We start from the raw sequence: 22,509 nt of genomic DNA, 5'->3' as shown, positions 1-22,509 counted from the left end.
CATCATCAATCCTGGGCAGCGGATAGACGTCCTTTTTGGTCACGTTATTTAACTTTCGGTAATCGACACAGAATCTCAAGGTGCCATCTTTCTTTTTGACAAGGACCACTGGCGACGCCCATGGGCTCGTCGAAGGCTGGATCACGTCGTCCGCAAGCATTTCATCCACTTGCGTTTTAATGGCGTCACGTTCCTTAGGAGAAACCCGGTACGGGCGCTGGCATACCGGTAACGTGGTCTCATCGGTGATGATGCGGTGCTTGGCGACAGGAGTACGACCGACCTTCGAGCCTGTGGCGAAGCAGTCTGCGAAATCGCTCAGAAGAGCCGAGAGAAGATTCCTTTGATCGGGCCTCAAGTCGGAGCTAATTTTAACGGTTTGCAGAGCATGACAAGGTGCGGCCTCTTCTTTAGGGTTCGTTCCGGCGGTGCATAATTGAGGTAAGGCAGTAACATCGTGAAGAACGGCAACAGCCGTGTCCTTGGCGAGATGCCGCATCTCCTTAGCAAAATTTGTCAGGAGGACAGTAGCACAACTGTTCTGGAGTTGTACGAGTCCTCGAGCAACGGCTAATTCCTTCTCGAGGAGTAGCGGAAGGTGCCCATCGGCGATGCCCTCGTAATCGTGGAACAAATCATGCTTTACAACAACCAGCACACTAGAACGTGCCGGAACCCTCACGTCATCGTCGACTATACGCAAAACGTTCAGATCCGGATCTTCGTTTTCAATGCGCGCCACGGCTCGTTTCGTCGAAAAAGAAACACGCGCTTCTTTCAGGTCAATGACAGCGCCGTTGGTCTGCAGGAAGTCTAGACCAAGGATCAAGTCTTTCGAACACTCAGGAAGCACGATAAATTCTCCGACATACACAAAACCACGGATGCCGACCCGCGCTGTGCACTTGCCTGCAGGTTCAATCAAGTGACTTCCCGCCGTACGAATTTTCGGGCCGGACCAGTTTGTCAAAACTTTCTTCAATTCTCGGGCGAGACCACGGCTCATTACAGAATAATCGGCACCAGTGTCGAGTAACGCGGTGATATCCACTCCATCAATCGTTACACACAAATCGGAGGTAGTATGCCGGATGCTGTCGCTACCTGACACAAGTGAAATCTCGTCGGGTCGGCCTGACGATGACGGAGGATCTTCACATTTCCCGACATCAGCGACCCTGCCTCCGAAGGCCGCTGGTATTAGTTTTCCCGGCCAGGGCTGGGAGAGCGGCGTAGGGAAGAGTGGGGACTTGTGGAACGGTTGCTCGTCGGGGACGTAGACCGACGCTCTTGGTAACCGGATGTGACGGGGTACTGTCGCGCTGCAAGGTCGCTTGCAATCTCAGTAGGCCGTTCTGCATTCCGAGGGTAGAGGCCCTCCGAGGCGAAACCCCGCATGTTGACGCGGCGGTACGGGCATGCCCGGTATAGGTGACTGGCTTCACCGCAATGATAGCACAGGGGCCGACGATCCCGGGACTGCCATACTTGACTTCTACGGAGTGGCTGGTAGATTGCCGGAGGGGAGTAGCGAGGCTGCATGCGGCTCCATGCGGGGTGCTCCATGCGGGGACCCTGCGGCTCCATTGCTGGAGCTGCGGCGTTGATACTATGGTCTGGCGGGGGAGCCTTACTCAGGACGGACGCGTAGGTGGGCCTCGCGTCAAACGTCTGGTGAGGAACGCGCTGCTGGGGAACAACGTCAGCAACTTGCTGAGCTGCCATACGCACCTCGTCCCGGACGACTTCAGCCAATGAAGGAAAAGATGCTGTGTTGCAAGGCATCCGGAGCGCTTGCAGTTCCTCCCGCACGACAGAACGGATGAGATTGCGTAGTGAGTCCATGTCACTGCCGACATGTACAGGGGGTGCGTCGGACCTAATGATGTTCACGTCACGGTTGTACTGACGGGCTCGGTGTTGCAGCGTTGTCTCCATGGTCGCTGCCTCGCTGAGAAACTCCGCCCCTGTGCGTGGTGGACTGCGCACCAGTCCCGCGAAAAGTTCTTGTTTAACGCCCCGCATCAGGTGACGCAGCTTCTTATCTTCTGACATTTGTGGGTCTGCACGGTTGAAAAGGCGTGTCATGTCCTCAAAGAACATACGCACGCTCTCGTTCTGGCGCTGAATGCGCGAGTGTAGCGCAGCTTCCGCTCGCTCCCGGCGGTCGGCGCTAGGAAACGTGGCTTTGAAATCACGACAGAAGGCTGCCCAGGATGGGAAGGAAGCCTCATGGTTTTCAAACCATGTCCGTGCAGACTCTTCAAGAGCGAAGAACACGTTGTGGAGCTTACGCTCATCAGTCCACCCGTTGTAACGAGCAACTCGCTCGTAGTTCTCAAGCCAGTCCTCGGCGTCCTCGAGCACGTCGCCATGAAAAGAGGGGGGTGTTCGCGGCTGATGACACAGAATGTGGGTGGGAAGCCTGCTCTCAGATGTCATTGCAGCAGGTTCTACGGCCGTCTGAGGGTGCGTCGTCCTGGTAGCGGCCGGAAGGGGTCCGAATTCAGGGGGCTCTCCACGTAGGCGGCGGCCGAGGCGTTGATGTACGGGGGTAAGCTCCGTATTGACAGGTTGATTATGCAGGACTGGATCGATACCTGGCTATACCTCCACCAGATTTGTAACGTAACGTTACAGAGAAGGCGCTCTGGCACTCTGGCACCGAAGAACACCAACAGCCAGTCAAGGCGGCACAAAAGCGCAGCACCGTTTCAATATGCCTTAAAACCAACTCAGAACTGCATGTTTGAAGACGATGTGTTTGAAAAACTGCGAGGATACGGAATTTTTAGGCAGAAGCACTCATTCTCGATGTGGCGCCCAAGAAATTATATAGAATGCTTATCAAACTTGCACCGGCGTTTTATGTCCCCTCATTCACCGTTCTCCGAACTAACCAGGGTGCGGGGAGATGAGTTAAAGTTCTCAGACGCTGGTAAATTGATTCAGTTATTATATTCTTCATATCGTCCATAAAAATCTTTTTTCTTTATTTAAGTTTTCGAAGTTCTTATTCTTTTTATCTCTTTATCTAATTTCCAGGCCGGTAAGCAGTAGGGGAACGAGGTTCTACCCTCGTCTCTCGAAATTTTGCAAGCAGGTGATTTGTGCCTGTGTTTGGATTTTTTGTCGCTTCACATTAGTATAGTGTCGTGTTCGATGGATACACCATACCATCATGCGACAGTTTCAAGCGGGAAGCTACAACTTTGACATGTTCTTTTCGAGGGAAGGCAGCATGTATCTTCCCTTTTAGTTCAAAAGCGCTGCTAGACTCGCAGGTCGGATCTGGCCGATGTCTCTACATAATGATGATATAATATATAACTAGTGTCTTTACAACGAGTGGACAAAAACGACGCACCTGAAGAAATAAATACTAAGAAAAAAAGCAAAGAGAAAGAAAAAAGGAACAGAACTAAATACAGAAAACCAGTAAAAATTAACAGCAAACGCTGTGTGACTTCTTCGATGCCTAGCGTCAGGCTCGGCGCTCAGTGGTCTCAGTGGTCCACCTCTCTGACAGTCGCATTTACATTTTAGGTTAAGCAGCACAACTTGGAAGGTGATAAGAAAAAGTTTACGAAAATACGAGCTCAAAAAAAAAAAAAAGAACGCTCATTCATGTCATTTATCTAAGCAATGGGTTGATGCTATGCTTTGCAACACGTAAGCACAGGTTTTAACATCCTCGTCCAAGACAAATTCTCTCTCAGTTTTAATATTTTAGCATCACCGATCGATGACAGTTACCATCTGTTGTGAATTATGACTTTTTGGGCTGCATTTTAGGTGCTGTTAAGTGACAAATGCTGTCAGACGAACCAGTCATCGAAAGCAGAGCTACATTTTCCTGCTTTTCTTTTAACACACAATTAACAAAACGTAAATAATTAGCCTCTTTGATGTGTTTATAATCCTTTTAGGTTGAATTCTGAGGTGGTATTCAGCGTCACTCACAGTTTAAAATTTAAGGGGCCGCCCAAGCTCCCCCTTAGGAGTAGACGCGATAGCGTCTTTAAACCTCCTTTTCATTTCGCAATTACTTTTATATTGTTGTTTAAAAAATTGCAACTTGGCTTATAGGCAACAAAAGACGCAGTATAGTATGACGCAGTATCTGTCACAACACCGCGGACACCTGACGCGTGCTGTAAGGGAAGGGAGGAAGGCAGGATTCAAAGAAAGAAGGAAAGAAAGAAAGAAAGAGAAATTTCGACTGCCTGGGGATGTTTCACGTGCACTGACATCTCGCACATCACATGGATGGACTTGCGTTTCGCTTCCATCGAAAAACAGTGGTCGCGGTTGGCTACGCACCCAGGCACTCGGGATCAGTAGTCAGGCATCTTAACCACTGTGCCATCACTGCGGGGCATTTATAATTTTAGTTTATGAGAGGAAGGCGCAGTATCTGTCGCACTTCTCACCTCAACGTATAATCTAGCCCCCAACTTGACTAGCAAAAGCAAATGGGTAGCAAAATGCTATGGCACCGCCTTTAACTATGCACATTGAGCAGTTGTGTCAATTTTGATAGGAAATCAAGTTCGTATTTTTTAACACCGTATTTCTGAATTAGGATCACGGTACGTTGACGACGAAGCCTTTTCGACCAAGCCTGTCAGCTGTATACAAGCTTCACGTAAGAGATTGCCACACGAGCCCGCAGTCTAAACCGGACGTTGGGCACTCTATTGTGGAGATAACAGAATTATGCACTTTTGGTCCATTACAAGGCGACATGAGATCATATTTAATAAAAGCATAGTTACTGTTCAGCGATAAAGGCTAGCTGTGACTAGTCGTTCTGTGAGCTATATTAGTGTGCTGAATACTTCGCTGTATACATTTTGTAGCAGAGTTGCATTCGCGTTGCAACCTACAGGAGCCGCTGGTAGATGTCATGGGCGTGAACGCTGTTTCGAACTGCTTTCACGATTCATAAATATAACGCTCTCGTCGTTTGTGTGTTCAGAGAATCCGGATGCGGGTGGCTTTGCTATCAGATAGCGATCACAAGTCCAAGCCAGGACTAAGGGCTTCGCACGAGATCTTTACCACTGGGCCCTACCCAACAATACTCTCAAGTCCTGAATTCTGCGCCGTCGAGATTGACCTGGAGCCAGAATTTGCAGCTAGTTGAACCATAGACTGGCGGATTTTCGGCAGTGCCCGATATCCTGCCTACAGCTTAATTTCATTTATTTACCTTAAAAACCGCAGAGGGGTATTACATAAGGGGCGTTATATCTCAGGCCTACAATTCACAATGTTTTTTTAAGCAGCACTTGGACGCAACATCAGTCTTGACATAGCACATAACTACACTCTATATTTCTGGCCCGTTATACTTTGTGGCACGGGCAGAGGCTCTTTATTTTTCTTTGCTTTTGCATGCCTCAGAATAATATATATATATATTTCTGGGAAAGTTCATTAAATAAGCGTTTCCTGCAATAAAACCAACCAGCTACAATTAAGATCAGTGTTCACCCATCTCACCCTGGTTTTCTTGATACAGCAGCTGCCCAGCCGTGCCACGTCGGCAACCTTGAATTGAACAAAGAACGCCAGGTGCGTGCCGGCACCGCCCGCGACGCCGTACAAGTTGGCTTGCAGTCGAAACTTGCACCCGGGAAGTCCGAAAAAGATGGGCTCGCTCAGGCAGTCGTCACGGTGCGTTGCCGCATGCAGTCGAAGCTGGCGGTACGGCTCCAGGCACCAGACGTACGACGGCCCCGTACGACGCAGCAGCGCCGCCGTCTTCCTTTCTTGGATACTCTTAGAAGGGAGCGATAAAATTAGCTAAGCAAACAGGTACGTCCCCTCTCCCTACTACCCCCTTCAGGCAAGTATATACTATCGCGCTCAATATGAGTTGCAATCAGCGAGCTTGTGCCCGCAATGCTTTCCGGACACGCGGTGGTGTCGCAAGCGGCACGCTTGAAACGAAGTGGAAAAGGTTCCGCTGTTCTGGCAGTCAGCTGCATCTTCCGGATCGTCTGCTCAAAGCAGTCGGAATGCATAAAGCCTTGACCGCATGAATCGTTCATGGCGCGCCGATATCGTGCCGAGCGGAAAAAGCAAGCTGCCCTGCCCCCAAGCTTGCTACATCTCGGGCGCAAGAGGCGGGCATGATAAACACCCATAACAGTAAACAAGCACAATTGCGCCAAGCACCTGGCGTTGTCACACAGACATCGTCACGCAGGCGCCGGTGATGTCATAATGATTTAATTGTACGGAACCCTTTTATACCGCCAAGAGCAGACGACGCGGGGGAGAACGCTGACGAAGAGCAAAATTGTTTTCCTTCGTTTTCACACACTCCGCTTGTCGACTGCACCGTGCTTTTGCACTGCGGCCGCGCTCTGGGCGTTACGAGTATTATACTGAGCACGATAGTATACGAAAACACTCAAGCGACACCGCGCAACGCTTCCTTTGAGGCTTGTCGTGTCGCCGTTTTTTACATTATCTAGACTCGGGTCCTAGCTGGCCTGATAAACAGTACACAGCCAGCACTGGTGCTATTACCGTACCCTGATTCTTTGCTTGCTTCCGTCTTGCTGTAGCACGCTGTTTTTCTAATATCGGAAATAAAGTGTCACATACCACTAAAGCGGCTTGTCATCCATCGCGTGACAGTTAAGGTGTGGCAACGGCAGTGAATTCGACCGCAAGCCGTCAGTTTCTTGCCTAAAACCTGAGTGTACCAGAGCAGAATCCACATTTTCTCTACTGAACGTTGAAGCCAAGCGGCATTTCTGCCAAGAATTCGAAAGTCGCTCTCCTAGTTCACAAGCATTACTTAAGCTGGGGAAATTCTTCCGCGTTTTGTCACGGTAAGAGTCTTTACGTCCACAGGTTCGGCAGGAATGCAGCGTGAGCAAACGTTTATACCCGCAGAAACAGACCATCACATCTCTGCCTTCGGTGATACTTGTTGACTACAGGCGCGATTCATGCTGTTTTTCAGGGAACGGCATTATCCAGTGATGGGTAAGTAACCCCTTACCCCCAGCCGCCTCACCATTGACTGGAGTCGTAGGGTACCAGGTTTATTGTTCAATTTAATATTTCGGGTCGGGGAGTGAACAGCACTTTTACTATCCTCTCGCATAGAGTCATGATCAAAAGGTCTGCCCAATGCATACAAGAATGAGACTATGACTTGTAGCCCTCACAGAAGACGTTATTGTAAATAGAAGTTCTCACAACGTATGACGTTCATTGGTTGCAGCAAAATCATAAGAATCCGCCGAGCCTAGGAATATCCCAAACACGCTTGCCTTTGCCTCCGTTTTGCAGTAACAACGGGTAACAAAGAGCGTATAGCAGTATTTCTTCCTCTCATTGTTTCTCTGTACCTGAGTCAATTTCAGCTCGGCTATTTCCTTCCGCGCAGCATTCAACAGTTTCCGCAGTTCCTTGATTTCAGCGTTCGAGTCCTTAGGTTCGTTCTTTCCCTTTTTCTTCTTGGCCCCGTTGCCCTTGTTACGACCAAGCATCCGCAATTGCGCGCTCTATTGTTCGCCTGTGGGCATGGATAAGTTTTGTGAATATGTGGTGATGGTCCAATGGCTCTAAGTGAGCCTGTTTCCAGGAATCCTGTTTTGTAAGCATGTTTTGCTTTGTGGACAACCTGCAAATGCCAAATTGACCTTGTCAAGAGAACGTCTGGAAAAACACAAAGAAACGTCCCCCTGCGGGAAATAGCAGGAAGTGCTTTCTTTCTTTTGTTCACCCTTCCAGTCGAGAAGTACTATCCTCCAGTGATGAATGCCTCCTATCCAAAGGAGACGACAGAGTGACATGTCCGCTGACGTGCAGGACAAGAAAGGAGCATGACTCATACGGCCATTAAGTGATTTCCCGGGAATGCAGGAAAGATTTGCAATTGTCGAAAAGGGACCATGTTGGGAGCCCTATGCGGCGCCACGTGCACTCGGGTTTCTGAGAAGTAAAACCCCTTGTCAGAACCAGCCTGTGGTTTCTTTGCTGAAGAATAGAAATGTACCTCCTCTCCTCGCCGTTCCCAAGCTTTTCCCGCCAACAAGTGATCACGCCCAACGAATGAATGCCGGACCAGTCAGTGCTTCAGACCATCAGTGCAGTGATGTGTTCGATTGGATGCCGATACCTGAGGGGCGTGCCCTGGATTTGGTTGGTCAGCATCTTCAGAGAGGGGCTGGACATAGGGGGTTTTTAAGGACGCTGCAGGGCACGAAATGTCGCTCTGGGCCCTGGGTAAACGGCTCATCCAGTCGCTTCTCGCTATGAACTCTTAACGCTTACCATTTTGCTGATGTACCCTTCTTTTTCGTGTAAATAATCTTGTAAATACGTTTTCTCAAAGTGCCAGTAAACCTGCTTGTACATATTTTACCAACTTCGAAGATTCAGTCCTTCTTCAACCCCGAGTCTCTGCACGCTACCAAGTGAAGGCCGGGTCGACGTAGCCCCAGCGTCACGACAACTGGTGATCAGCGGTGGGATCTGAATCTACAAGAACAACGACTGGTGACCAGCGTTGGGATCTGAATCTACAAGCCACAACATCTGGTGATTGGAGGTGGATCTGAAGCTACAAGCCACAACATCTGGTGATCGGAGGTGGCATCTCAAGCAACAAGCAGGCGCAACAATCGGCCAACAAGAAAGCAGCTTGGAACATCGATCGCATGTGTGGGTGAGTGCTTGGCTTTTCTTCTGATGTGGACCAGGTTCTAGAACAGGGTTAGATTTTAGAACTGGTAAAAAGTGTTGAAACGCCTTTAGGTTTGGTAGTTTGCACTGTTGTTTTGGAAGTAGCCGACACTCGGAGCGATCATGGACCTACAAAAGCTGCAGAAACCGGACCTGTTGCTATTGTGTGAGGAATTGGGAATTGATACAAGTGGTTTGGCACGAAAACCCTTGATTATAAAGGCAATCACTGATCTGGGAGCCGATGATGAGGAGCTCAGTGAAGCATGGAACCTCATCGAACAAAAAAAGGAGGAGCAGCTCATACAGCAGAAAGAGCGAGAAAAAGAGGAAAAGAGGCGGGAGCGTGAAATTGAGAGAGAAGCAAAAAAGCGGGAGCTAGAAATTGAGCTCCGGAAATTAGAAGTAGAGTTGAGCAAGAGGTCGGGCAATTGTCCCCAGCTAGCGGTACCTCTTCTCAACAAGGAGGCAGATTTCAAGATGTCAAAGTACATGCAGCCATATGTGATATCAGGGGATATCGGTCTGTATCTGGGTAACTTTGAGCGAACTTGCGAAGAACTGTCCTTCCAGCGAGACACGTGGTCTCAGAGATTATTGACGGTTCTGCCCTGCGAGGCAGCGGAGGTTGTCGCGCGGCTAAACAAGGAGGACGCGGACAACTACGAGAAGGTCAAAGCTTGCCTTCTGATTTTCGGAGACAGAGATGTGCAGGCCTTAACACGTTCAAAGGCGCGAGAACTAGCTACACTGCTCATACCAGAAAATTCCACAGCGGAGGAAACGGCAGTTAAGACAGTGGTCGATGCGGAAGATAGCGGGTCAGAAAACTTTGAGAGCGAGGCATCTCAGATAAGTCAACTTGAAAGTGAGCTTGATGAGACGCGGAATGAGGACGTTCTTGAGAGTAACCTCTTGCCGCCAGTCTCTAGTAATCTCACGAGACTTCTAAGTGGAACCCGAGAGGACTTAGCTATGGAGCAAGCCAATGATCCCAAGAATAAGCTCGAAGTACAGTGGGAAGGACCTGATGAAGTCGTTGCAAAGCTTTCTAACACTAACTACGAAGTGAAATTCCCCGGTAGGCGTAAAGAAGTGCGCATTTATCATTGCAATCTTATGAAGCCTTATGTGCAGAGGGAAGCCGTGGTAAATCTAACGTTAAACCTTCCCGAGGAGATGGGGGACAACTTGATTTGCCTCAGCGGAAAAGGAAGCAACGCTCAGGAGCTTCTCAAAAAGACGGAGCAGAGAGGAGAACTAAAGAAATCCCAGCTGTCCGATCTGGGCGAGATAATAACAGAGTTTGAGGCCTGCTTCGTGGACAGGCCAGGCAGAACTGATTTTACTGAGCACGATATTGAGCTGACTTCAGACGTGCCAGTGCGATCAAGGTGCTACCGATTTTCTCCAAGGCAAAGAGAAATTCTGGATAGGGAAGTAACTCGCATGCTGGAATTGGGAGTAATAAAACCCTCGGAAAGCGATTATGCTTCGCCTATGATCTTAGTAGAAGCTCCAGGTAAAGACCCTAGGCCTGTGGTAGACTACCGAAAGCTAAATTCTCTCACCAGGGATCAAGTGTATCCTATTCCGAATATTGAGGAGAGAGTAGAACAGGTCAGTAGAGCGGCATATGTGACTACGCTGGACCTTACTCGAGGATACTGGCAAGTACCGCTCACTGAACGCGCCAGCAGATACGCGGCTTTCGTCACTCCGACGGGCAGCTACCAGCCAACAATGATGAGTTTCGGGCTCAAAAATGCTCCATTTTGTTTTTCCCGACTCATGGATAGGATTTTAAAGGGGTGTGAAACATTCGCGGTGCCTTATTTAGACGACATTGCGGTTTTTTCCGACTCATGGGCGGACCATATGGTACATCTAAGAGCTGTACTGAGCCTTTTGCGTCAAGCTGGACTAACCGTAAAGGCCGAGAAATGTTGCCTGGCAAGGGCGACCGTGGACTACTTGGGTCACAATGTAGGTCAAGGTTTCAGGAAACCCAGCGAGATTAAGATTTCTGCGGTAGCAGACTACCCGCGGCCGAGCACGAAGACGGAAATTCGAGCATTCCTGGGTCTGACTGGGTACTACAATCACTACATCCCTAACTATTCAGCTTTGGCTAGCCCTCTGACCGACGCTCTCCGCAAGACAGAACCGACAAATGTAGTCTGGGACGAACAAAAGGAAGCCTCCTTCGTAAACCTGAAGGCTGTGCTGATTAGCCGTCCGGTATTGCGAGCTCCAGACTATGACCGAGAATTCACGGTCCAGTGTGATGCCAGTGATCGAGGGCTAGGTGCTGTTCTCTGCCAGAGAGATGACGACGGTAATGAGCACCCCGTGCTCTACTTGAGCAGAAAACTGAGTTCTAGAGAGAGGGCTTATTGCGCGTCAGAGAAAGAGTGCGCTTGCATTGTATGGGCCATTCAAAAATTGCAGTGCTATCTTGGAGGGGCCAAATTCACCGTAGAGACGGACCATTGTCCCCTGGCTTGGCTGCAAACTGCGACATCGAAGAACAGTCGCCTTCTTAGGTGGAGCTTGATTTTACAGCAGTACAATTTTGAAATAAGATACAAAAAGGGGAAGTTAAATGGGAATGCGGACGCGCTTAGCCGCTCTTTCTAAGCGGTCCGAGATGTTCCTCACCATGTATCCAAATTGATAATCAGGTTTTTTTTTTTTTTCGTGCGCTTGTATATGTGTGACTATGTAAAGCAGCACGTTTGGTTTTCTAGGAATACGTGGGTCCTGAACGTCTTGAGAGTGGGCTTTTCTCGAACAACAATGGCAGTTTTCTTTTGACCTGGTCTCTTCAGACGGGAGCCGAGTGCTTGCTTCGACATGTGGTTGAGTTTCAGACAGCTCGAGCAATTTGGCCTACAACAATCAAGACAACGCGACAAGCAACAGCGAGCTTCAAGCGTTCACGTGCAGGCCATTAATTCGTCTCTTCATGCAGCAGCTGGGACTGCTGCCCTCCGAGACTCTTCTGGCGGGGGAGGAGGCTGTTACGACCAAGCATCCGCAATTGCGCGCTCTATTGTTCGCCTGTGGGCATGGATAAGTTTTGTGAATATGTGGTGATGGTCCAATGGCTCTAAGTGAGCCTGTTTCCAGGAATCCTGTTTTGTAAGCATGTTTTGCTTTGTGGACAACCTGCAAATGCCAAATTGACCTTGTCAAGAGAACGTCTGGAAAAACACAAAGAAACGTCCCCCTGCGGGAAATAGCAGGAAGTGCTTTCTTTCTTTTGTTCACCCTTCCAGTCGAGAAGTACTATCCTCCAGTGATGAATGCCTCCTATCCAAAGGAGACGACAGAGTGACATGTCCGCTGACGTGCAGGACAAGAAAGGAGCATGACTCATACGGCCATTAAGTGATTTCCCGGGAATGCAGGAAAGATTTGCAATTGTCGAAAAGGGACCATGTTGGGAGCCCTATGCGGCGCCACGTGCACTCGGGTTTCTGAGAAGTAAAACCCCTTGTCAGAACCAGCCTGTGGTTTCTTTGCTGAAGAATAGAAATGTACCTCCTCTCCTCGCCGTTCCCAAGCTTTTCCCGCCAACAAGTGATCACGCCCAACGAATGAATGCCGGACCAGTCAGTGCTTCAGACCATCAGTGCAGTGATGTGTTCGATTGGATGCCGATACCTGAGGGGCGTGCCCTGGATTTGGTTGGTCAGCATCTTCAGAGAGGGGCTGGACATAGGGGGTTTTTAAGGACGCTGCAGGGCACGAAATGTCGCTCTGGGCCCTGGGTAAACGGCTCATCCAGTCGCTTCTCGCTATGAACTCTTAACGCTTACCATTTTGCTGATGTACCCTTCTTTTTCGTGTAAATAATCTTGTAAATACGTTTTCTCAAAGTGCCAGTAAACCTGCTTGTACATATTTTACCAACTTCGAAGATTCAGTCCTTCTTCAACCCCGAGTCTCTGCACGCTACCAAGTGAAGGCCGGGTCGACGTAGCCCCAGCGTCACGACACCCTCAGGAGCGCCAGGAGTCTGCAAGAAAAGCAAACGCACTCATACAAGTCAAAGTAGAACCACGGCCGGTCTCGAGGGAGAGGGCGCGCGCTCTTTCTTACGGCCTTCTCAATCGCCGCGGGAACAATGGGAACTTTTCTCCTTGAGTTACGCTCTCCGCCACCGCAAGAGGCGCGACCTGCTCACTGTTCGCTCCGCGTTTGCTTCAGCGGCGGCGGGTGGTTTTTGCCTGGTTTCGCGTTGTCGCTCGCGAGTTTCGTGGTGAGTGCAGCCCCGAAATTAAAGAGCACAGAAGGTAGATGCTGCAGCGGCATGTCGTCAACGTACCACACGTGAACGCATATAAAAAACACTGTCGTTCAGCAAACGTTCGACAAGCGTGGCATATATCGCGGCGCGGTAGCTACTTCTGTCCATTTTAATCCAAATTTTTCCCAATCCTGTACAAGAATAGGAACAAAAAGAAAACTGAATGAGCAGTGATCACATCGAAGCTTCTTCAAGGCTAACATGGCAGCAACTCGTCTGCAACAGCAAAACCGTCTTTCAGCGCTAGATGCGAAACCATTCATGTAGCACCGAAGATGAAAATAATTTCATAAAAATGTAAGAGAGCACGTTGTTGGGCTAGTCGGTCATACATACTTAAAAAAGGGGAATTGCGCTAAAAAAGACGCAGACGAGAAGAGGACGTCTGTGTCTTTTTTAGCGCAATTCCCCTTTTATAAGTCATAAAAATGTAATGTAAATTGCAAAATGCAAAATGCTTGCATGATATAAAGTATTAGTATAACAGTCAAAGTAACGCATTAGGGTTGAGTTTTAAATGTTATTACAATTCATATACTAGGCAATGTGCGATATTATAAACATTATTTTAATTTTGCAAATAAACATTGTTTTAATGAAATTTTTACATATTAGGCTTATTATGAAAACAAAAAATTGTTATTATCAATGGCACCACTTGTGCTCGAAGTGGTAAAAAAAGGCCAATAAATGATGAAAGTGATACTCGATGCAGTGACTTACAAATGAGTTTACCTGCTATATCGAAAGTATTCAAGAAACTTCTAAAGCGTTAAAGAAGGACACTCTCACTGAAGGCTCATTTCAACCCTTATATAGTGAGCCATTGAGGCTCTCTCCGGGAAAGTAAGGTTGATGTGCGGAATTGGAACGACATATGCCAGATGCGAGGGCCGTAACAGCTAGCGGCACATGACTACATATGACTACATTGTCAAGACGGACGTTTCATCTGAGAGCAAAATCAAGGCACTGAAGGAAGTGATGGCATCTCCTACCATCACATTTCCCACTGTCACATATTCCGGTTCACCTTACGTCGCTGGATATATCGTTTAGTTAATCAACTTCGGGTGTGAGGCTTGCGCTATTCTTCTTGAAACTAGCGAAAGAAGCAGCCCCATGTAGTACGCTCTTCTACGAGGACAATGTTCTAGTGGACTGCATTATCCGAAACCAGAGCTTGTTGCCCTATTGGACAATTTTGCTTTTCGAAAAAGCTGCCATGCACCTACTACACATGCTCTCGAAGTACTTAAGATATCCTGATTCAGTCAGCTTTTCAAAATTCAACACTGAGTTGCCCGAGCTTCTTTGATATTTAAAAAATTTCTCAGAATTCTTCTTCTCAATTAGTTATACCAGGAAAGTGACAGAGAAGACCGAGAGGCCAACTCCTTATGTGCACAAGCTGTGCAGGAAGATTTTCTAGACGCAGGTCGCATTTTGATGAATTGATGAATGTATATATAGTGCAATGTGTAACTTTGAAGGACAATTTTTTTTATTGTTTGCCGCTCTTTTCGATTTCGTTAAACTGTTTATGCCCATTTCCTTGATTAAAAGTAGTCGCGAGACTACATATACATCTTAGGTCTTTCAACCGACTGATATGTTTTGAACGAAGCTAGAACAGCCCACTCCACTAGACAAGTGAAATTTTTATATATGAGTAAATTTTTGTTATTTACTCTGAATCTGAGACGCGCCATGAATTTTTGGCAGTGCCTCTTCTTATCTAAACAAAAACGGTAGCGGTTGACAGAATCTCCATGCACTCATGTCAGGTCGCACTACACCTGCTTAAAACATTCAAAGGCAGATTGCATAGCCTGATAAATTTATTTTTGTACAAAACTTGGAGGAAAAAAATGTTGAAGTGTACCCGAAGCTTCATTCGACCGTGCACGGCCGCACTGACGAAGGAGCGCGTGCGTGGGCGGATTGTTGACTGTATTTTATTCCTCGTACACGATAAATGTTCGATGTTAATGACGGGCTTTGTATAAACCATAAGTGGCGAAATGTCAGGACCTGCCGGTTGCAACTGACGCGGGCGAAGCTAAAAGCGAGCGCGCGTTTCCCTTGCGCGTGAACGGCTGTAGCGGAGGAGCAGCAGAGGGGCGGTGGCGACCCCACCGAGGCGCGGCGGGCGGTGCAAACAGACCCCATTGGAGAGGCCGTAAGAGAAGAGAAGCGCTCTCTCCCTCGAGACCGGCCGTGGTAGAACATATCTATATAGAGCTCTGCAGTCAAACACCACGATTCAAAGACGTCGTTAGAAATACCGCTTAGATTCCTCCTCATCTGAAGCTGCCATTTTTCCGGTCGCACAAAAAGCTGGGTGCCAATTTTGGTTTTATTCTTTAACAGTAGTCGCAACGACACCTTCTCTGCGGGAATTTAACTTGCACAGCGGTCACAGTTGATGAAGCTTTTGCTTGTAGGTGAATAAAGGCGCTTTTGGTCAGAGTGGAGTGCGACCAAAAACTACTGAATACAGCTACAAGCCGATTACATCTCCCAGGTGAACCAAGGAAAGGCGCTCACGATTTTTGTTTTTACTTGATCAGATTTCAGTAGCGAAGGCCCCGATTCAAAGCGAATGGTAATAAAATCCTCCTGTGCGATCCTTTGGTGTCACTCAGTTGCACGCTGGCCAAGTGCGTGTGTTACGATGCGATTTCTGTCAGGAAAGAGGAATGGGATATTATGGTTATTCTTAACACTATAATGACTTAGTACTATAATGTTAATGACTACAATTATTATTACAGTTGAACTTTGTTGCAGCGAAGTCGAAGGGACCCCGCGATTTATTCGTTATATATGTTGGTTCGTTATAGCCGTACTTGCCTTTGGTTGTAACTGTCATACACCAAAGGGTCAAAAAAGAGCGAGAAACTCTTTAATGAAAAATGAAGAGAATTTAGCCCGCGTTTAGAATTCCTGGCATACCAACGCTGTGAGCTGCTACGGTGCGTACAGAAGACAATATATTCGGCGTTTAGTTTGTCGACAATGCGCGTTGCAAAAGCCTTCAACAGGTGAATCGAACGCCACTGGGTGGCAGAATGTACATAGGTACATCAGCCAAGCGCGGCCGTTTCTTTCCCAGACTGCAAGGACTTCAATCATGCTGAATAAAGGGAATTGAAGAAATAATGTCGCGAATAAAAGCGAATGCGTATAAAGAATATTTCGTTTCCTTTCTCAGGGGCTGAAGCTCATACGAAACAAAATAAAAGACAACTCGCGGAGATGATTTCATTCAGTGACACGTTTTGGTTGTTGTTGGCTTTGCCGCAGAGCACATGAGTAAGTGAGCTATAGCATGTTTTTCCAAGACAAGAACATTCTGTGGCGAGTTGTACACTCTGCCCCAACGGCATTGATCATGGCTGCCACCTGGTCGAATAGAACAGCTCTTGGGTTCGCGTTACCTGCTGCATGGCTCTCTCGAACTAGAGGGACCCCGTCACCGTCTCACATACTAAGTGCACTCTCGAATGGTTTTATTCATGGTACTGTACTAAGAAACAAAACTAAACTGAACATGCAACCAGGGGACAGAGCACACGCGCGATGAGCACCCGTTTTAAGAACGGGCTGTCACGTTCCGACGCTGTTGCTTTGAGGGTGCCTGACTGAACTATGAATAATGTGCTTGCCGCCCCTTTCGAACTAAGTAGTGGTTAGTGCGCCTGTAAAAGCGCTTTCCTGCAAGAGGTGCGTGTGTGCGCGCGCTTGTGTGTGATGAGTTGATGGGACAGTTGGGAAGAGCCAAATCAGCTCGGCGGAGCCAAAAGAAGCGGATCAGTGTTCATTGGGCGATTGAGACGCTGTGGATTCCCCAGCAGGGATCTAGAACTAGAAAAAGGTATTCAAGCACCCTACAAAGTTTCAGCCTTTCGAACAAGCTTAACACATAGTCTACCACGGTTGCCGATTTCGTCGGCGCCAGTACCCTTCCAAGCCTCTCTTACCATTTTGAGGGGAGATCTCAGCGATTGTCCGTAGGCCAGCTCTGCTGCGCTGAAGCCATGGCCTCATGTGGCACTCACCGCACAACTCACGTAGTTGCCGACAGACAGGCCTCCCAATCTCTGCGAAGCTCGTAGTACATGGTTCTTCGCATCCGTTCTAGAACGGAGTGCCCGTTTCGACAGCGTTGCTTTTAAGGTGCCTGACTGAACAGTGAATAATGTGGTCACCGCCCCTTAAGCACACAGCAGTGGTTAGTGCGCTTGTTGTTGTTGTTCTCCTCTAATGTGATGGCACATACCCACACAGGGGGATCGGCCAAGAATTGGGGTGCAGAGATATTAGATTTTGAGATGTATAACTACATCGGAAAAAAATATATAATTGCTAGGGAATAGGAAAGGAAATGTAAATATGATAAACCAAAATATGTAAGAATAAATACTAACGCACGCAGTAGGAGAATAGTAAGATTTATATGTACAGATTAAAACTTCAAAGCATATTAGCCAGGTAGACGTTTTTTTTCTATTAAGAACTTTTGAATGGCGTTGAAAACATACCTGTGGCTGTACCCAAGCATGCTGGCACCGAACGATAATAAAATTTGGCTGCTCAAATTAAGACCCAGTTGTTGTAACGGCTTCTCTGAGTACCGCTTTCTCATCATGGTAAAACGGCGGCAAAATATCAAGAAATGGTCTATTGTTTCCGGTTCCCCGCAGAATGCGCAGACAGGAGAAAGCGCCAAACCAGACCTGTGCATATAGAAATTTAGGGGCGGAATACGACAGCGTAGCCTGGTTAGAGAGACCTCAGTCTGCCTTGATTGACATGATTTCCTATTCCAGGAATACTTGAGGTGCAGGTAGTCATCCGAGGATAAAATAGATCCAGACTGCGTGCTTAATAAGGCACGCCGCCGAAATCGTGCTGCTGTTATGTACGCTGTTGCCGGGAGGATGGGCAATACAGGGCCGTTCAGAGAATCTTTGGCTAGCCTGTCTGCAACCTCATTGGCTGTCACATTGCTGTGTCCTGGTACCCACACTATATGTATGAGGCTCAAATGTGAGGGGAGCAATGAGAGAAAGGTGTTTAAAATTGGCGAGTCCATATTCGAAGAAAGCGACAAGCACAAAGAATAAGAGTCTGTAATTACAGCCACTGTTGAGTATGTTGGGTCTAGTTTGCGCAGAGCAAGCACCACCGCCAGCAACTCCGCCTGGAAAATTGGAGTAAAATCCGGAAGACGGACTGAAAAATTCCAGTCTAAAAGCGGACAGTATATTCCAACGCCGGCTTTTTCATTAAATTGAGAAGCATCCGTTGCTACCGTTATGCTAACGGGAAGACTTTGTAAATGATCTTCTAATAATCCATTTAAAATGTGAGGTGCTAAGTGTTTTGCATGATTTGGGAAAATGTCATCATAAACAATTTGAACCGACGATGCACTTACTTTTGTTGGAAGGATGTTAGAAAGGACTACGTGCAAAGGTTGTAACAGATTTTGCACTAGAATTACCTGCGGGGTATGAAACCGAGGCCATCTGATTCCAAAAAAGGAGTCTGGCTCGCAACAAAAAATTGATATGGAGCGGTGGAATTGTGATTCATATATTTTCAGATACGTCTGAACAGTCAAGAATTGTAATCTAGTTAACAACGGTGGTATTCGTGCTTCAAGGTATAATACATTATTAGCCACGAATTTGGGGAGCCCAAGGCATAATCTAAGCGCTTCCCGCTCTAAAAGAACAAGCGGACGAATTTTGTAAGCAGGTGAACCAGAAAATAACACAGATCCAAATTCTATAATTGGGCGGACATACATAACATAAATCATTAAAAGTGCGTCTCGCCGCATCCCAGACCTTGGATTGCTTAACCTGCGCAACATACCCACAGCACGTGCCCCCTTCGCTGCAACATGTTCAATGTGATCCCTCCATTCCAGATGGTCATCGTAAATCACCCCTAGATATTTCAGACTTAACTTGAGGAATCATTTCCTGCTTAAACGTTAGAGCAAGAGTTACCGGATCCTGAATTTGGAAAACAAGGAACGCGCACTTTTTAACATTTATTTAAATCTTAAGTCACCTAACCAATTTTGAAGGGAGCTTAGGTACGATTGCAGGCGCCTGTTGAGGGATTGAATGTCAGGTGCAGCTGTAAAGAATGCGATGTCATCCGCATAGACATACGTGCGAACCTCCTGATGGGAATTGAACTCATTAAAATGTTAAAGAGCACGGGCGAAAGAACTGCCCCTTGAGGGACACCTCTGGTTTGTTGATATTTGCCAGAATGCACTCCATTCAATGAACAGTAAAATTGTCTGTTTTGTAGGAATGTAGATATCCAATCAATTAAGTATTGTGGAAAACATAGCGATTCTAATCTGTGCAATAAAATTCGGGGCTCTACACTATCATAAGCCTTCTCTATATCTAGAGTCACCAATGCAGCACGCATTTTTTTGCGCCGCGCAAGAAGAATTCGACTCTCAAGGTCGGTATGTGCATTCCATATTGAAAATTTTGCTCGAAATCCGATTTGGCAGGGACTAAGAATATGTTTTTGCTCGACAAACTCAGTAACCCGCTTGAGTACGACCCTTTCAATTAATTTTACCAAGTTTGATGTTAAAGATATTGGTCTGATATTTTCCAAAGTATAGCCACCACCATTGTGCTTCCGTAAAGGAATCACTTTGGCTAGTTTCCAGTCACCAGGTATCCAAGAATGAATAATTGAGTAATTTACCAATTCTAACAAGGAATTTGGAGACACTTCAAAGAGGATTTTTAACATTTTTGACGTTACTCCGTCAGGGCCAGGCGCAGCAGTTGGCAACGTCATTACAATCGAAGAAAGCTGAGAAAAAGTAATTTTAGGAACATCCTTAACCGTATATACTGGGCCTACAAACATAAGGTATTTCGGAAGTGTTGACAAAAAACGCTTTTCTAAACCTTTAGCGATGGTTTCTACTGTTCTAAGAGCTTCTTTAGGAATCGAAACACATGAGGGTAAATTTTCTGAGACAGGAATCTTTTTCCGCGATTTTAAAAACCTGAAAAGTACACGTCGGTTATTAGATTGTGAAAGGTAATTGAAATACTCATTATCATAATTATTTTTCGCTTGTGCGACTGTGCGTTTAAATGCAGCTGCAAAAAATTTATAATCATGCCAATTTTTGGGGCACTGGTTGTGAAGGAGCTTCTTCCATGCAGCCTTTCTTCTTCTATAATCGCGCGAACAATCTGCATTCCACCATTTTGTTGATGCATTGACTTTAGATGCACGTATTAAGAATTCACACTTCTTACGACAGGATGCAATAGCCTGGCATAATGTTTGCGATTTTAACTCTTCCGTAGACTCAACCACTGACTCAAGAGACGAAATCAAAAATGAGTGAAACTGGTTATAATTTACGTATGATCTCAACTGAGATGTCGGCAGAGTTAAGCGGCAGTTAACCTCAAAAATAATAGGTATATGGTCGCTAGAGGTGCCACCATCAATTGTCGACCAATTTAGTATAGAAACACTAGTGCTGGAAAAAGTTAAATCTATCACAGATTGACTGTGAGCACGTATAAAAGTTGGTAAGCCAGAATTCATGCAGTGAAGGTTATTGTCTGAAAGCCAATCCTACAGACGCTTGCCGCAGGGATCCGTCTTGTAACCCCACGATACATGGTGCGAATTAAAATCTCCAGCCAAAACAACCGAATTTTGACAATTAACTAGTAGGTGGTCTAGAGATCTGGTGTCCTGAACACCATGAGGGAAATAAACATTCGCTAATGCAAACGGGCTGAACCCTGGAATTTCAAAATCTAGAGCCAATAATTCTGAATCTAAACTAGAATATTAAAAAGAAATCTTAGCCCTATGACAAAATTTTGAAGAAACTAGAATTAGTAACCCACCACCTCTCGACTGGCGATCTTGTCGGAATGATCGATAATTTTGTAAGTGAAAATGTTTTTCAGTTGTAAGCCAAGTTTCTTGTAAAACGATTATTACTGGATTATGTTTTAAAGAAAGATAAACTAAATCTGTAGTAGCTGAAAGAGGAGATCTACAGTTCCACTGAAGAACTTTTAACTTTCCTATGGTTATGTAATCTGGACAGCAGCAACAGCCTGCCCCAAAATGTTTTCCTTTGGTTTAGAGCCTAGCTGTTGCTATTTTGATTTTGCTTGTGGGCGAGGTGATGACGGGTTTGACCACGGGGATCCACTGCGTTTTAGAATTCGCGTATCTGTCTCTTCCATATCTGCATTATGAGACTCGTCTGACTTGTTGGAATTTTGCATAGGTGATGCGGAAAGAGACTCGTTTTGCGAACAAGACCTTGCAGCTAATGAGTGCTGCACTGATAGTGAATGTCCAGGTGCCGTAGGAGAAACCATAGCAGTTTGCACAGTCTGAGAATTTTGAGCTGCTAGAACATTGGATATGCATTCTGTGACTAATGTCACAATCCTATCCACCATTTTGGTCATAGTTGCTTCCATAGCAGTTATTATGGTTTTAGACATCGTGGAATCAAATGGTGTTCCGGAACGGGCCGACACACCTGCATACCCATGAGCTCTGTCTTTAATTTCCTGAATTGCCTCACGCCTCGAGCAACGTTTGCGGTCAATAATCTCCAGAATTTTCATTTCATACGCTCTAGAGGGACATTCTAACGAACTTGCTGAGTGAAGTCCGCCGTAAAGACAACATTTGACAATTTGATCAGAGCATAAGTGTGTTTTATGTGCTTCACCGCATTTGCAACACCGCAAAGTGGATTTGCAACCGCCTGCAGTATGGCCATAACGCCAACAGTTGTTGCACTGCAGAGGCTTTGACGGTAGTTGATCTACTCTGAATATTAAAGGCCACGCTTTAATCTCCGATGGACAGACTGTGCCTGCAAATGTAGCAATAACCGATTCTGTCGGCACACGAACATTATTTACCTCCCGGCTACAGCGATAGACCGCAACAACGCCTGCCGCGGAAAGGTCAAGGGTTTCTTGTGGACTTAATGAGAAATCTACACCTCGGACTAGACCTCTTGTGCAAGCCAGGTGTGAAGGGATAAAACTGTTTACCTGATGAGAGGCGAAAGAGGAGCATTTTAGCAGGTCCTTTATGCATGATAGTTCTGGCGAACGGCAAAGAATCCCGCCGCGACCAAATTGGCGCACCTCGGCTATTCCTTCGTAGAAGGAAGTGATTTCCTGAAGGGCAGCTCGAACAGCTTCCGGGTTGTTCATTTTAATGGTGCCCCCATCCTTAGGTACGAGTGCCACAGGGATGTTGCGGACACCGGAGCTCTGAAAAGCTTCCAAGGGCAGATCATCGGTCAGGAGGGAAGCCGACCAAGGGGAGCGCCCTTGGCCGGGGGACTGCGTCGACATTAGCTTAAATTGACAATGTCACCGCGTGCGTTAGTCAACAGAGAACAAAAGAAGCAC

The 22,509-nt window shown here is 46.8% G+C and overlaps 1 protein-coding gene across 2 annotated transcripts in view; it reads right to left on the bottom strand.

The window, feature by feature from the left end:
* LOC146185999 (uncharacterized) overlaps positions 1-22,509 on the bottom strand; it is a 46,075-nt gene that overhangs the window by 3,222 nt on the left and 20,344 nt on the right. For both annotated transcript variants that reach the window (XM_084606942.1, XM_084606941.1), the window contains exons 5-7: positions 12,724-12,739; positions 7,377-7,501; positions 5,509-5,787 (exon numbers count right to left, since the gene is read on the bottom strand). In XM_084606942.1, the coding sequence (XP_084463068.1) occupies positions 5,509-5,787; positions 7,377-7,501; positions 12,724-12,739 (420 nt within the window). The remainder of the gene's footprint in view (positions 1-5,508; positions 5,788-7,376; positions 7,502-12,723; positions 12,740-22,509) is intronic.

This window comes from Amblyomma maculatum, chromosome 6, assembly GCF_055883805.1.
Source record: "Amblyomma maculatum isolate TAMU_Amacu chromosome 6, ASM5588380v1, whole genome shotgun sequence".
In the NCBI taxonomy this organism is placed as follows: Eukaryota; Metazoa; Arthropoda; class Arachnida; order Ixodida; family Ixodidae; genus Amblyomma; species Amblyomma maculatum.
Note: the sequence above shows the minus strand (reverse complement) of the source record. Positions and strands in the feature narration are given on the sequence as shown.